This window comes from Pogona vitticeps, chromosome 1 (genome assembly GCF_051106095.1).
Source record: "Pogona vitticeps strain Pit_001003342236 chromosome 1, PviZW2.1, whole genome shotgun sequence".
NCBI lineage: Eukaryota > Metazoa > Chordata > Lepidosauria > Squamata > Agamidae > Pogona > Pogona vitticeps.
In genome coordinates, this window is record NC_135783.1 from 61459658 (window position 1) to 61476438 (window position 16781).

At 41.0% G+C, this 16781-nt stretch overlaps 1 protein-coding gene across 2 annotated transcripts in view; it reads left to right on the top strand.

The window, feature by feature from the left end:
- The first annotated feature begins 515 nt into the window (after positions 1–515).
- Positions 516–16781, top strand: part of GALNT2 (polypeptide N-acetylgalactosaminyltransferase 2) — an 86197-nt gene continuing 69931 nt past the window's right edge. The window contains exon 1 of one of the 2 annotated variants that reach the window (XM_072993692.2): positions 516–731. In XM_072993692.2, the coding sequence (XP_072849793.1) occupies positions 621–731 (111 nt within the window). In that variant the 5' untranslated portion in view covers positions 516–620. Of the gene's footprint in view, positions 732–1415; positions 1628–16781 lie in introns of those variants that run through there. The other variant, XM_078383159.1, reaches the window with a different exon arrangement.

Genomic DNA, 16781 nt, shown 5'->3' on the forward strand with positions numbered 1-16781 from the left:
CCTGGAGTAAATGTCCCACAGAACTCCCGGACAAACGATTTTTTTGTTGTTGCTGGGCTTGGCTCCTCCGCGCCAAACCGCTCCTGGTCATTGACCGGGTGGGCTCCCCGCTCGACCTGACAGATCCAGGCAACTTCGTGCGAGGCTGAGCTCCGGCCCTTGGGTTACATTCGGCTTTGCAAACGCGACGGAGAAACAAACGAGGGTGGCTGTTTCTGCCTTTTTAAAACCACTAACCGAAAGGGCGCCGAGAGAAGAGGCGAGCCGGCAACCGTCGTGCCTTCGCGCTCGCCCTCGGGCCGCCTTTCCTTTGGCCCAAGAAGCCGGATCAGGATCTCGCCCCCGCGGCCCCCCGCCGCCGCCGCCTCCGCCGCCAACCTCACCGTGACAACCGGGGAAAGGACCCCAGGAGGCTTAGCGTGCTGCAACCATGGCGACGCACCTCGCCCCGCCCCACTCGGGGCTGGGCGGCTCGCGATTGGCCAGGGGGTGGGCGCTCGCCCTCTGCCCCCTGACCCTGCGCGGCGGCGGAGGTGGAGGTAGCGGCAGCGCTTGCTGCCCGTTTCCTGCTGGCCTGGCGGCGGCTGGTGCCGCTGCTGCAGCATTGGGCGGGCGGGAGAATGCGGCGCAGGTCTCGGCTGCTGCTCTGCTTCGCTTTCCTCTGGGTGCTGGGCATCGCCTACTACATGTACTCGGGGGGAAGCGCCGCGCTCGCCGGAGGCGGCAGGAAGGTGAGAAGAGCGAGCGAGCGAGGAGAAGAGGGAAGGGGGGGGAGGACAGGCAGGGAGGCGAGGGAAGGAACGAAGGAGGCGCCGGCGAAAGAAAGGCGGCGGGCAGCCTGGTTGGTTCCCTGACCGACCTTCTCCCCCCCCCATCCGGGCCACCCCCTTCTCTTCCTTTGGAAGCGATAAGCCTGTTTTCCCGGCGCTTCCGCCCAAGCCGGGCTTGGAGCCACCGCGACGCCTCCACGCCTCCCTTCCTCTTCGCCCGGCTTGTCTCCCCAGCTCGCCCCGGCGCTCACCGAAGCGCCTTCGGCTCTCCCAGACACCCACTCTTCTCTCGCGCCGCGGCCTCCCCGTCCCCCCCTCCCCCGGCATCTCCTTCTCTATCCCCCTCCCCCGGTAATTTGCTCGGCAGGAGCCCCCTTTCCATGCCGGCGCTTTTCTCCCTCCCTCCCTCCGTCACTTTTTTCAGCGGCTGAGGGGAAGAGAGCTCGCTCCTTCTTCCCTCTCTTGCTTCCCATTCCTCCTCAGGGAAAGTCCCCGGACAGGAAGGGTCTCCGCGCGTTGGGGGGTCGGGCCGCGGGCAGCGCTTCCTCCTCTCGCCGGTGCCGGCGTCGCCCGTATGGCGGGTTCCCGTCTCCCTCACGACCGGGGAGCGCGTGAGGAGGAGGAGGAGGAGGAGGCGGGCTTGTCTGGACGGGCGTCCGTTTCCAGAGGAGGGAAAGCTGCCTCTGTCCGCGGAGAGAAGGAAGCTCTCCATTATACACACACTCGTGTGTGTGTGTGTGTGTGTGTGTGTGTGTGTGTGTGAGAGAGAGAGAGAGAGAGAGAGAGATTGAGGCTGACACCCTCCGGCGTTGCGCTTCCGCTTTCCTTCTCCAACCCCATTCAGGCGCTGACACGAGGTGAGAGGCTGGCTTGCTTCTTCTCCGCTTTCTCTAGAGGGGAGGGGAAGAGGTCCCCGAGGGGGATTTCCCCCGCTCGTCTGTTCCCGTTTGGTGGCTCTTTTCGGAAAGAGGGGCGGCGGGGGGGGGGAGAGAGAGACCAGACCTCGGCTGCCTCCCCCCCTCCCTCCCCACTACTCCCAGTCACATTCTTTCCCACTGGCAGATGGTTTCTTTGTGGACTTCAGTCTGGTTTTCAACTCGTCACGGCACGGAGTCGCTTCCAAACCAACAGGAGTGAGCCACGTCTCAGCTTGTGGGGAAATTAGCGTAGGAGGGAGTCTTTTTTTAAGGGAATGGGAGGAAGGCTGGGTAGAATGGCCCCGGCTCCTCATTTCTCTAATGAACTGATTCACGGGGCGCTGAGCTCGGAAAGGAGGCCCTTCTTTTCTGTACTCGCGTACTTCGATACCATATAGGGTGTTGCAGATATTTCAGTTAATCTCTCTCTCTACGGGGAATAATAGTTTAGTTCCCCTCTGTTTAATATCCGTGTACTGGAACCGGGAATCAAATACTTAATTTCCAATTCATTACCTTTTTTTTTTTTGTAAACTTTTCTGCTTTGTTTTGTCTAAACAGTTTAAATGACTTGATCTTCAGATTTCTGTAATATAAAGACAAGCCTACATTTTTTGAATGTTGGTTTCTTTGGATTTTTCCTCTTGAACCATGTCTGCTGATAGGTATAATAGCAACACGTAAATGCTTGGTCATATGTGGTGAAATGCAATTGTTAGTGCCAGCTACAGTAGAACTGTTGATGAATGTGATTTACAGAGGCGTTGATTTCAGAAGTGCTATTCATTCATTAGATCATAAAAAATCTTAATGGAGCATTGTGGTAATTCAAAGGCAAGGAGAGGTGATACTTTTATTGGACCACTAAAAATTTGAACAAACAGCTCACTTTCAACATAAATCCATCTTCCTCAGGCTGTATTTCAAAATGTTTATTTATTTATTTATTTATTGAATTTATATGCCGCCCACTCTACCCAGAGGTTATAAATGTTATAAACAAAGCATATATATGAGAGTCCCAAAAATTTCTGGCAGCTGCCTATGCCTGTTTGGTTCTCAAAAGCGAAATCAAAAAGCATGCCTGCCAAACAGAATTGGGGGTGAGTTTTCAAATTCTACCCCTGTTAGTCATAGTTTGGATTTCACCTCCCAGTTTTTTGAACAAAAGTCCACCAAACAATTCATTAGATTTACTCTAGCTGAGACTAACAATTGAATTGAGTACTTAAATTCTTCATCTGTATGTTTACTGTACTGTTTAATCTGTTCTGTGATCACTCATGGTAGTTTATTAGGTAGGCAACATTTCAGATGGTGTATGCTTTGTAGTTATATGCCTTTGATAAAGTTTGTGCTTGATCAAATAATAACAATGAATGTCAAATTCAAAAACTACTCCGTTAACCAACATACTAAACATTATTTAAACAATTTGCATATTTGATTTCAGTTCAAGCGGTAAATGTGGTCACAACATCACCAAACATTTACTGTACTGAATTATTTGTTACACTGTATTAGAAGAACAGGGCAGCATTAAAACTGCTGGTTGTTTAGCATGATTTTGCAGTTGGCCATGAGTTTCAAAAAATTGGCATTGATAATAGCCTTAGATTTCTTTAAGAACCTAGGGTGTGTGGTCAAAGTGATGATTAAAAGTAGGAGTCTAGGGGTTTTATAAATGAATGTGTTCATGGAAGTTATTCTAAACATTAGATGTTAGCATAGCTAAGAGATATATCATCTGGGCGTTTGTGGTTGATGTTTGTAAAGTTTAGCATAAAGTCTACCATTCTATGGTTTAAGAACATGTGTAATCTGAGAGAAGGTTAACAGATGTGGGCTAGAAATTAAGTATTGATCTGCTTTAGAACTGAGTAGACAAAGTCTAAACAGTGGACCAGTAAGGCTGATGTACTGTGGCCACGTTGGAGAGGTGAACAATTACACATGGGTTAGTGATTTAGGATTCCATTTTCTCTTAGTGAAGCATAACATTTACTCCCAGCTTTTTAGACAGTTTGCAATTGTAAGCAGAGGAAGAGGTGTGTAAGTGTATTAGCTTCTGAAATTGTAAAAGGCTCATTAACATGGGATGCTAGACCTTAAAGTAAACTTGAAGTGCTGTATGTGAACAGAACTACAATGGGAAAACTAGGAAATTCAGCGAATCTGTTATTTTAATTACTTTTAAAGTAGTTATTTTATACTGACGTATCAGATCCATTGACTAAAGTTTGTACTGCAGTTTCTTGGTTGCTGTTGTAATTTATAGGGTGCAAAAGTAGGTGACCACTAAATGTTAAATTTGTGTCTTTTTATTTATAAAATATAACGTTGAATGGTGGTATGTTAGATTCATCTCTTGGCCAGTTTCTCTTTCACTCTCCCTCCTCTTATGCAGTCACTTTCTCCTTTCTGTTCCCTCAGTTTTGACTATTGTTTTCATAAATATGTGCATATTATATCTTAAAGATATATTGTAGGATGATCCACTGGTATTCAGTTGGAACTGGGAAAATAAGAAGGAGAATAGGAAAAGGGTCAGCCTACTGGTCTGTGGTTTTCAATGACCTGTACAAAGCTGAAACATCATACTTTTTTATTACATTGATTTTTTTCCTACCCTTCTTTCAAAAGCACAAGTTGGCACATATACCCTCCATTTATCCCTGTAGTAGCCCTGTGAGAAAGGCTAGACTGAAAGGCAATGTCTAGTTTGCTTCATGGCAGAAGGAGAATTGAAATTGTGGTCTTCAGGTCCTAGTCTGGGCAGTCCAACTGCTAGACTCCACTGGCTTCTCAACTGTGGAATCATAAGGAAAGTTTGGGAAATTGGTGGCCCACATGGTGGTCATGTATTGTGAAAGTGAGGTCCTTTATGTGCCTCAGTGGGTGGAAGGTGTAACCAGAGATGAACTGAGGCTATCCATAGGTGTAGTTATTTTGAATATTTATTTAAATCATAGCAGATAAATAGTGGAGAAAATTCACAAAATGAAGGCACAGTATAAAGTAAATCAAAGGAAATCAATGAATTTCTAAAACAATACAATGCAGTTAGGAGATAAAAAGCAGAACAACCTGTATTAAAGTATCAGAGATATTATAATTATACAAAATTAGCCACACTTAGACCTTAAACACTATATTTGCTTGTAATCTTCCACCAGCCGTCTAGTTGAGGCCCACTATTTTCAGTGGCCTTTGGCCTAAAACTTGAGAAAAAAAGACATACAACTACCTATCCAAGGATCAGGTTCCTGAAGACTCAGGAATGTAGGATAACTGATCTAGGTGAATCAAGATGGGAAAATCAGAAGGAAAAATGTAAACAAAAACAGTAAAATCATTCTCTCTCTCTCTCTCTGTGGTGTAGAATCACTCAGGAGTAGACACTCCTAGTTTTCCCACATTCTGTTTGGCTTCCTTACCTTCAGCTCTAAAATTCTGTGTTGGTAAATGGCAAACTGGGAGACAAAGTGCATTGTACCATCTTTCTTTATTCCCAGAAACGAAATCATTCCTTTGCCCTGCAGCACATACGCCCTGTGACCATATCATCTTATCATGGTACACTCTGGGCCTGTAGCCACTGAAAGTATCCAACCTTGTAGTTTGTCCAAAGCCTTGTTGTCACAGAATATATCTGTCTTTTCTTTTTTGCTCATTTTTTTCATGCAAAAGTCTGGGCTGGAAAAAAGGCTCTTCAGCCCTTTTTGCCAGCGGGAAACAATCATGCTGTTTATGAAGCAACCCAAAGATTTCCTCGATCCCATTCACCAGTCAGTTACGTAGTCTATAGGCCATGTCTCTGTAACCCAGTACAGCCCATATGTCCACAAGCCTTTTGCCTAGTGTACTGTTATACCTAAATGTTGGACCTGATTATCAGTTTGTAGCTCTTCTATCCCTGACCATCAGCCATGCTGACCACAGTTTATGGAAACTGAGGTCCAGCCATAGATTCCCCACCATTGCCATCTAGATTTGAAACAAAGCTCAGTATTCTTACCCAAGTATTATTTAAACTTGTGTTGATCTATACTCAGAATTCAAAGTCATGCCATATTTCTTTTCTAAGAGAAATGCTAGTTTCTCATTCACATGGCCATGCTTCCAAAGCGTAGCATGGATCCTGAAGTCAGCTTGATTTCATTGCTTTTCATTACTGGTTTAAAGCTTTGGCTGCTGACAATGCTTGTAAACAAGGTGGATAAAAATCTCATTTTAAAAATTTAAGTTATGGCTTATGTCAATTTGATTTAAATCAAACCCACTCTGCTTTTAAATTCTGAGTACTAACTACGCTATACTACACTTACCTATATGGAAGAAAAGAAACACTTCTTCTTGATATGTTCATCAAAAATAAACGAGATCGATGTCCTTATTTTAAAAATTTATATCTGCCTTTCTTTTTAAAAGGGTATCAAGGTGGCTAACAGAAAATTCAGATTAAAATGAATGCAGTGAAATGTAAGATATTAAAAACTCCATAGGTTTCACTGTGTTTCAATGTCCATTAGTCTGTCAATTGCCTTGTTTCATTGTTACGTAGTCCCAGTGAAATGTTGAATATGATGGGTTCTGGGTGTTACAAAGTACTGTACATGTGGTAATGTATAGTGGGCGCTTCCCATCTTCTCCTTTCCATGTACCCCACACCTCTTTAGGTCTGCTGTAGAATGTCCTCCAGCCATTCAGAGCAGGATAGGGATATTAGGAGCGACAAAACTCTACAGGAGTTTATGGTTTAGATTGAGGCAATGCTTTTTGGGTTACTTTCAGGGGATGCTTCGACTCATGGAAATGGGCAGGGGAGTTAATTTTTTTGTAACCACCCTATCAACCTGTTGCCTCTCGTGGACTCCAAGATTCTTCAGAGGCTTTGGGAGCTCTTCAGAGTAAAGTTGTAGATGGTGAAACAGGCTGTGTGGGATCATAAATTATTTCTTCCTCATCAGCTACAACAATCCCTCTGCTTGACCAAATACACTTGTGGATTGAAAGAACTCTTCTGTGACATGATCTGGTAGGTTGTCCATCAACCACTGTGTAACATAAGCCAATCCTTTGCCTGAAATCCTCTTGCATTGTTATGCAAAAGTCATAACTTTTGGAGGTGAATTGCCTCATTTTAAGAAATTAATGTACAGTAGTTTCTATGGACAGAAAAGAGCAGATATGGATTAAATGGTTTTCAATGCATTCCTATGGGAAATGCAGATTCAACATAAGAACTTTTCAACTTGAGAACCACCTTCCAATACGGATTAAGTTCTTAAGTAGAGACCCCACTGTAGTCATTCTCTGTTGCATACAGAGTTGCACAACTTGGTGTACAACAGATAATGCCTATGAAGATTTTTAACTTGATGCAATTTGCCTCCAAAATGTATACTTTTTGCATAGCAGCAAACGTGATTTCAGCCATTGTTAGGGTCATTGTCTTCAGTGGAAGAAAGAGCAAAAGATTACACTGCTTTTTAAACTGTCATTTATTTATTGAAAATCAAGGACATGATTGCCTAACTGAAGTCTCTAGCAGGATGTTGCTCTACATGTGATGCTCAGTCTTCAGCCATGCATGCTTCCGAAGCATATTATGGATACTATAATAAACAAATGATGTGCTAGAAATATACATGGGGTGGTTCTTCCTGAGCTTTCCACAAACTGGAATAATGTCCCTTAACTGAATGGATAGTTCTCGCTAAATGAGATGCTAAAAATACTTAACTGGGCAAGTTGCAAGCTGGAGTACTTTTTTGTCTGTGTGCATAAAAAGTAGACTACTTAATTAACTGAAGATGAATAACTAGCCATTGCTGCTACATACCGGTGACTTATATAGCTCCTCTATATGGATACTTGCCAGGCAGGTGAACAGTGGCTTATTGAATGTCTTGGCAGTTTTCCAGTGACCTGCAAAAATGGTTGAATTATTCCCCCTTCCTTCTTCAGTTGCTTTTCAATAATAGTTTAAAACATTGGCATGACTTGAGGAAAAAACTCATCTAAATGAAGCTGCTAAATTAAATTATAGTTAAAGCACCCTGAACAGCTCTGTACAGTTTGATATGTACATATGTATATGTCCCTTAACATGTTTATGCTTTTGTGAAATATTTTAACCCAAATTTTTGTTTTGTTAGTTACTTGCACAGTTTTGCATCTGTATCTGTCTTATAACATTGAAATAAATGTTTAGCAGTAGTCTTTTTCATTTTTGACTAGTATTGTTATTGTCACTTATAACAAGTAACTCTATATCTAAAAGCTATTCAGGAAAAAGTGTGAGTGTATCATCAATGGGCAATCCACTGTTCTATTCAAAAGCCTTTATCAAGAGCTTTTGCTGCTTAGAGTGGTTTCAAGGGCTTTTAATAGTAATAATTATGTGCTGTTGAGTTGATTCTGACTCAGGGTGGCCTATTCCAGGATTTTCTAGATACAGAGTACTCAGCAGTAGCTTACAAGTCCTACCTTCTGGGAGCACTCTACGACCATTTAGCTTGTGTAAAACCACACAGCCCATCTCTTTTCCTACTCGGCACAACCCCTAACTCCACAGCCAGGTGTGCCAGAGGTCCGGCCAGTTTTGAAGGCCATTTCATACAAGTTATTATTACACTATTGGTTGCCTTTATTGACTACTTATAGTTGGAGCTATTAAAAATACCTGTAGTAATGCTTTCTTGCCATTTGTTAGTCCAGAGAAGAGGAATTCTGATTTATGCTGTTGAGAAAACTAGAGTCATAACTAATCAGGGGTACATGTGTCTATATTCTGAAGAACATCTGTAATTTCAAAAGCCACTATTTTGTGCCTAAATATTATTATTATGGTTTAAGAGAAACAACATGAAAGAAGTGCTGGGATAAGGGTTAGATAAAATCATTTGAATACTATATGATCCACAGGCAATAGCTTCGTTATAAATCAAAGGCCCAAATCCCGTTGCTTAGCATATATCAGATTGTAACTTCTGTTCCATTCCTCCCTGGAAAACAAAGAGTCCCTGCCACAGTTTTTGTGAGTTCACTCATACACTAATATGGTGCATGACTGCCTCCTGAGAATCATGGTAGGGATGGTTTGTGTACCAAGGAGGAACCAACCAAGAGTTACAGTTTATCTTACAGTAAGCAACATAATTTTGGCCAAAATGTCATAAATAATGAGCAAGCTTTTAGGTTTTGCAGCACTCTTCATAAGTCTGGATATTAAGTGGGGAGGGAAGGCAGGAAGAGAATATCTGGTTTGATATTGTCACTGCAGACTCCAAATCCAGTCACATTTTAAGGAAATGGCAGACCTAATTGGATTACATTCTGTTTAATATTGTGTAGGTTTCATGGTACATTTTGGACTGCTGAGGCAAAGAAGCATATAACTTGCTCTTCAGACCTTCAAAATATAAAATCTAGCTAGAATGTGGGTGTCTCCAAGCCTTCAAATTAAATGAAATACATAGATTCCTTTGCCAAGGCAGGAGTGTAAGAACAGCCATGTTTGATCAAACAGCAGAAGAAGCAACAAAGGAACCATGTCAGAACTTGTTCCTTTACTGACTTGTGGCATCTTTTTTTAAAAAAAATACTTTATGTAAATCATTTTGAACTGTGTTTATACAATAGTTTTGATATTGAATACATTTTTTTATATAGCAGTATTGTATTTTAAGTGCCTTCACATCCATCTTCGTTTTACTCTTGGACCTTCCTTGGAAAAAAGTAGAGTGTAAATAAAATAAATGAATGCAGAAAACAAGACATGAGCCCATATTTAAAGAGAAACATGGTACTTTTACATTAACAAAGCTGGAGATGAATTTTAGATGATATAAGGATTAACTGAACAGTGAAAATGGTGAACTCAATAGTATATTGCCATACACATTGATCAGAATCCTCTTTGATTCATGCCAACATAAGTAGGCAATCACTCATGTGCTGTCCTTCATGTTCTTCCTCAGTTCAAGAACATAGTTGTCATGGTGCAGAAACAAGAGAAGAGGAGAAAGGAGCTTTATAATGACTCTTATGTTTGTTTTCCCGAGAAAGTTTATGCTATGTAGGTGAATGTAGTCACACTTAAAAACCAATGAGAATGTGCTTGGAAATACTGCCATCACAAGGTCGAACTATAATTGACTAATTCTATGGACTGTCTTGCACACAAATGTTCATATACTATGCAGTTCCTTGACTCTGAGTGAGAAAAACCTTGTCTTCTAATGCAATTCATTCCTCACAAAAGAAAAGAAAAACTGTTTTTTTCCCTTTTTTAAAAAAATTGACATTTGTCTGGGAGACAAAAAAGCCCCGTTTTTTCCATGCCCCTGGGCCTTTATATCTCTTCTTGTTTGATGAAGTTGTAAATGTTAAATAGTTTTTGTTAAGGACTGTTGTAAAAGTTAGAGCTGACGAAAACATACTTGCTCTATTTAAACAAATATCAATTATTTTGAAGTAGTTTTGTTTTAAAGACTCTACATGTTTTGCTGTTTCTACCTCTCAAATTATATATATATATATATAAATTCCAGTTAGTACAGTATTAGTATTTTGGTTCAATCATTAATCTGAACTGAAAATGCATTAAAGAATTCAAAAGAAGAATGACTTGGAAGGATAGCTATGAAGGAACTGGAAAAAACCCTTAAGAGTAACAATATGTCACTGAAGACCAACGAAATTTCTCATTCATACCATGGTATTCCCGATTACTGCAGTGTGTACAGATGTGAAAGCTTGTAGTGAAGAAAGCTGAAGGAGTGCTTTACAGATACCACGGGTAGACAGAAAGGCAAATAAAAGGGTGTTGGAACAAATCAAGCATGAGCTTTCTCTAGAAAAGGAAGTGCCTAAGCAGAGGCTCTCATACATTGAGCATATTATGAGAAGACTCAGTGGAAAAGACAATACTGGGAACAGTGTAAGGCAGAAGGAAAAGAGGAAGAGCAACTATATACAGTAATTGACTGACTCAATGAAGGAAGCCATGACTTTTAGTTTGATGGACCTGAGCAGGGTAGTGACTGGTAGGACCTTTTTGGAGATCATTATTTCATGGGGCCTCTTCATGATATATAACAATAACAAACTAGCAGTTCACATTTCATGATTCTTAGTTGTTTGCCACAATTTTTTTGTAAGAATATTTGCTGCTGGTAAAGCAGTCCAGATTGGTTTAGCTGGAAGTACTTAACTACATAATAAGAGTTTGCTCTGTCTGTCTGTTCTGGAAGCTGTGGTTGTGGTCTGTGTTGTAGTTACAATCTTGCCACACGTGGTAAAATGTATTGTGTAAAAAGTAGTCATCTAGTATGATTTTTCATTAACATTATTTCAGCAGCCTCTTAAAGATAGATATTCTCTAGCATGCTAGTATGTTGGCTACAAAATTGCTGAAGCACAAGCACTGAAAATTCTTTATGGCCTGGAACTGAACATTTAGTCATTCATGTTGTCATGAAAGTCCTCCTAACACATAGTTTTAAATGGTAGTTTTAACAAATTCAAAACTTTTTCCTGAGTTTCTCTAGCTGTTAGGGCACATACAAAATGAGTAGTTAATGATACTTGTTTGAAACTGTGATTACTAAAATGTTTTTCTCCCCAGTTCCGTTAGTAAAACATCTGGCTTCCTTTGGATGTTCTCTCTGGGTGACAGCTCGATGACAAAATAATTGTTAAGAAAATACATTAATAACCTTCTGTGAGGGATGAGAACTGTGGTTAATATTGAGTAGATTATTTTAGTAGCAGTGTTATTTCAAGATGATATATTAATTGAAGCAACTAATATCCTTGTCAAAAGTATTCAGAGATACCCAGATTTCTGCTGTTTACATAAATCCATGTTCTTGTATTCTTCATAGAACCAAAATATTAGTCTCCTGTTTCTATGCATCAATTTGAGGCAGTATTGTTGGATAATCAGCTAGCTGTGGTGACTATGAGGAGTGTAGTTCTCTTGCCAGAGCCTGGATGGGTTACCTTGTTGAACTGAAGCTCCCACAATCTCACAACCAGCGTGGTCACCAGCTATGTAGCCTTGGGAATTCTGGGAGGTGTAGTTGAAATCCCCCCACCCCCAGTTCTGTATGTTGCCTTCATTCAAAATATAGTATTGACTCCAGTTTGGTTTTTGAGCTTGGGTGTTTTTTTTTTTTTTTGCAGTGATCCAGAGACTGTGATAAAAGAGACCAGTTCTTTTCAGGACAGAAATATGAGATGCATTTTCTCACATTGTGAAGACTACTAAGTCATTCATGGAGGCTGAGCAGTGAGAGGTGGTGAATATGTATTGCTTCAGCATGAGATTCCAGAATTAGGAATGTGCATTTATTTTTGTTTTTCTTCAAATTCCAGGATTCTCTGTTCTGGAAGTTCTAGCTGCTTACCTGGAGGGTGATTGAGCTGGAAGACCTCTGTATTTTAATTGTGTTTTAATCATTTTATCTTTTACTGTATTGTAATTGTTTTTCAAATGTGAGCCACCCAGAGACCTTTGGGTAGAGTGGGCAGCATATAAGTTGAATAAAATAAATAAATAAATAAATAAATGTTTGGGAAAGGAAGCTCTAGGGTAGCTCATGGCCTTCCAGCCCAGCCATCCTCCAGGTAAACACAAAATGTCTGTCTGACAGGTGGAACACCTGGAATGGAGAATTCTGGGATTTGGAGTTTTTTTTTTTTTTTTTTTAACCCATGAGTGCACATTCCTCCAGGAACATTGTTGTAGTTGAGTCTTGAACTGCCAGAATTGGGTTAGGTTCTGGATCTCTTGTCAGTTCTCCTGTGTTTGGGCTGAAATAGTGACAAGCTGTCAAACTGTGTATTGCAACAGGAAGTTTTCCAATTAGGAATTGCTTCAAATCTGGCTGTTTCATACATTTGACCCAGAACAGACAGGAATAGTTTAATGGCTCACAAAATAGCATTGTAGATGCTCTATCAGCTGTAATGTTACTATTTGTACTAGAGTAGTCAGTTTTCACTTTTTTGGAAGAATTGTCTTTCTAGATTTGGAAAGCTTTTTGTTATGTAGACTGCAAATTCCTACTGGGAAAAAAAGAATAAAAACAACAGTTGGCATTTCCATAGCTTTCCTATATATGCCAAGCTCATTGTCCATCTATGCCAGAGTTTCTTACATGGTTGACAAGTTGGAGCTTTTAAGAAAATGTTGTTAAATGTGGGCCAAAGCAGCATAGCTGGGAATTAGCTGGCACAGTTGACAGGTTCATTACCTTTGCTTTATTGATGAGGAGCTTAATTCAGAGTTGGATTTGTATCAGTGATGAATAATGGACTTGCAGAAAGCTTTTGAGCTTCCTTGCCAAAAATTTGCAAAAGCCAAGTTAGCCACAATAGAAAAAGAAAGTTATATTGTTTTGAAAGTTGTTTTATTTGCAAACTTTAGAAACATAGCAAAGTGGGTGCTTTCTTAAAGAACACACCCTAATTGCCTAGATCCACTCATCCACATCATGTATTCAGACACATTCCACTCTTCTCCATTATGACATCTCATGTCCCTCTCGCCCGCCTAATTGCAATGATCTAGTTAGGCCCCTTAGATTGCATAAAAGCTCACCTGCTGGCCAGTCTCATACTCTTTGCAAAAACTGATACTTGATTATCTGTGAGACACCATGCACCATACACTGTCGATCTCTGTTAGCTTTCTTCATTTTAGTCAGAGGGAAGACTGCCAAATGTCAAGATGATTTTTTCCCTGGTCTTTGTACTCACTCTTCCATTCAACAGGGCCTACCTGTATCCTGTCCTTCTGTGTTGATCCTCCTCCTCCCACCAGTGTCCTGTCAGAGAGAAATAGGCATGTTTTGCACCTTGGCTGCTCCAGATGTCACTTATAAAATGTATCACCTGTGCCGTGGCCAGCTGCTGCAGTGTCAGTTGCCTGATACCCCAATATAAACCTGGTACCACCTCTCTGAAGCTAAGGGTTGTTTGGGATGGCAATTGGTAAGGGTTTTCCCAGAGACCTATGGAAACCAATGTTCTCCCCACAGTATCCACTTTATTTGCCAGCAGCAATGCCCTGCGCTGAGTCTTTAACTGCCTATGTAGAAAGGTGGCCCATGTCTAGCCCATGCTTTGAACACCTTCTTGCAGTGCATACAGTCAGTCATGCAAGCATCTGTTGTGCACTGTTGAAAATGCTTCCAGATTATTGATTTGTAGATGGCTCTGGATTTTGACTGTATTTTCCTAAAAGGGGTTGTCAGCTTGTCATCACTGCTAGCTCTGATAGTTGGTGGGGCAAGTGCAGCTGGAGTGGCAGTGGTGATTTCAGTGTCACATGCTTCTGCAATAGTTCCCACCTGAGTCCTCTCAATCCCTTCCTTCCCTATGTCAGATGTGTATGTACTTGAAAGGAAGTTCCTATCAGCCACAATGCTGCTTTTTGCACAGGAGACGGTTGTTGGGACTGGGGACTTGGGGAAAACCTTTCATTGAACATGAAGTGGTCACATCTTATGGATATGGAAGGCAATACCTGGTGTTTTTCATAAATCTCTTTCCCAACCATAAAAGCACAAGCACTGAGTGCCATAAAAGCACAAGCAATGGCAACCCCAATCAGGAGATTCTGAGTATCAGTCTGAGTATCAGTCTGAATGCTGATGCCATTCTTGTCTTTCTGTGGCACATCAGCTCTTTGCAAGAAAAGTGCCTTCTTCATCATCTTTTCTTTGTCCCTTGCCCTGGCTGTAATGGCTGGACTGCATCTAGATGTCACTGGAACATATCTGAAGTTCACTCCAAACTGTCCCACTTTGAACCAGAGACTTTTCTGCCACCTCCTTGGCAGAGACACCCACTCACTCTGTAGTGTTGCCTGCTGCTCTTTCATAGTGTCAGTGCTGAACAAGGCAACTGGGTTACAGATTTTGTTTGGAGGCTCATAATAGCAGTTTTAGGCTGTCTTTTTCCTCTGTCCTCTCAGTAGAAGCTGCTGCAATGGGTACAGGCAGCATTCCTACAGCCTTCCCCAAGGGCCTACTTTTACTACACCCAATATGATATTGCCTGCAGACACTATGGAAATAGCATGTAATTCTTCTGCAGCAGAACACAGATCCTTCCAATGAAAATCATACATGCACACCCACAGACTTTAAAATCTGTTAATATATCTGTCTCTATATAACAAAATGGTATTCCCCTCCAAAGGGCCCTAAATCTAATATAACATTTACCTGTTGATCTATAGCACATAAATCTATGAATGTACTAATTCTAAATTTTATTCCTGGCTATAATAAGTAAACAATATACAATGAAATGTAGAGAATGTAAATATAAGTTGAGGGTTTAGAAAAGGACACAGAGAAAACTGCTGCAGTGCAGACTTGCATCAGAGCATATCCTAACAGGAACTGCTCAGGGGATTTTTAAGCAGCTATGCTTACATTTCAATTGGAAAAAAACTAAAGTGAAAATATACTTTCTTATGTATGTGCCTGCTTCTAGATTTCATTGGTACAGACCTGTTTCGTTTACAGGTTTTGCTCACACCTGAACCCCTTCTTTTGGGAAACCAATGACAATCCCAGTCAGGAGATTCTGAGTTCTCTACCTAATCATGGTGCCAGATTATATTTAAGTTTCACTTTTCAAGAAATCCCTCCAGGATGCCTGAGAAATAGGTTTCACTTTCACTTCTTCCTGTAGCCTTTTGCTTTTTGTTCTATAAATGAGACTCTGAATATTAGAAATTATTGTTACAGATATTTGGAACTGTAAAATTCAGATTTGGATATATTCAGAACAGTCTGAATATAGCATTATTCAGTGAATTCTGAATAGTTCTGAAACCGAGTTCACATCCCTAGGTAAAGGTAAAAGTTCCCCTTGACATTTAGTCCAGTCGTGTCCGACTCTAGGGTGCAGTGCTCATCCCTGTCTCCAAGCCATAGAGCCAGCGTTTGCCCGAAGACAGTTTTTGTGGTCATGTGGCCAGCATAACTAGACACCGAATGCCGTTACCTTCCCACCGAGGTGATACCTATTTATCTACTAGCATTTTTACATGCTTTCGAACTGCTAGGTTAGCAGGAGCTGGGACAAGTGATGGGAGCTCACTCTGTTGCGTGGATTTGATCTTACAACGGCTGGTCTTCTGACTTTGCAGCACAGAGGCTTCTGCGGTTTAACCTGCAGCACCACCACGTCCCTCTCACATCCCTAGATGAAACCAAATATGTTACATATTTGGCATCATTTCTAGTTTGACCTTTCAGAACTATTCTAAGTAGTAATCATGCTGAAGTTTCTAATCTTCTTAGTTTGTCACTTAAAAGTAAAAAAACTTATGGTGAACTATAAAAATAAACAGAAAAGATAATATTTGGCAGAGCTAACAGAGATTGTGTTTATCTCATTTGTTTGTTTAAAATGTTTTTACTCCACCTTTCTTCTTAAATGAATCCATAGCCTGTTGGCTCCTAGAATTTGGAGGGTGCACACTTCCTTTTTCCCTGGACTTGCATGAAGACTTAAAATCTGGAGTCAGTTAAATCCTCCTTTGAGGATGGTTGCTTAGATTAGTTTGAATTTGAGATAATGCTTGGACTAAAGAAACCACAACAGCGCCTCAACAAGATACAGTTTTAACGCAGAGTAATAAGTTACAACCAGCATTATGACAACTTAGAACTCCATGAGGTACGTGAGCAGAAGTGAATATGCTTTTCCCCAAGCATTCTCCAGTAATACTTGTAATAGCTGAGCCAATTTTGATGTTAGTTAAAGGGAGTTTGCTCATCACTAGCTCTGAATTGTTGCTCGCAGCCATATACAGATCTACAATATGCCATTTAATTCAGGCAAATGTAGTGAAAACATCTATTAAAAAAATAATTAAGAATTTTCTTGCATTTCCTTTCTTTTAAATTGAAATTGGGCACAATCTGACTTCTTAGTACACATACTTTGCAACTCATTTTTATAGGAGGAACACTTCATGCTATTATCAATAGAAAGAATTTTCTGCATCTAAATTCATTTTGACTGCAATGCCAATATCCCAGTCCCCAAATAGTTGTGC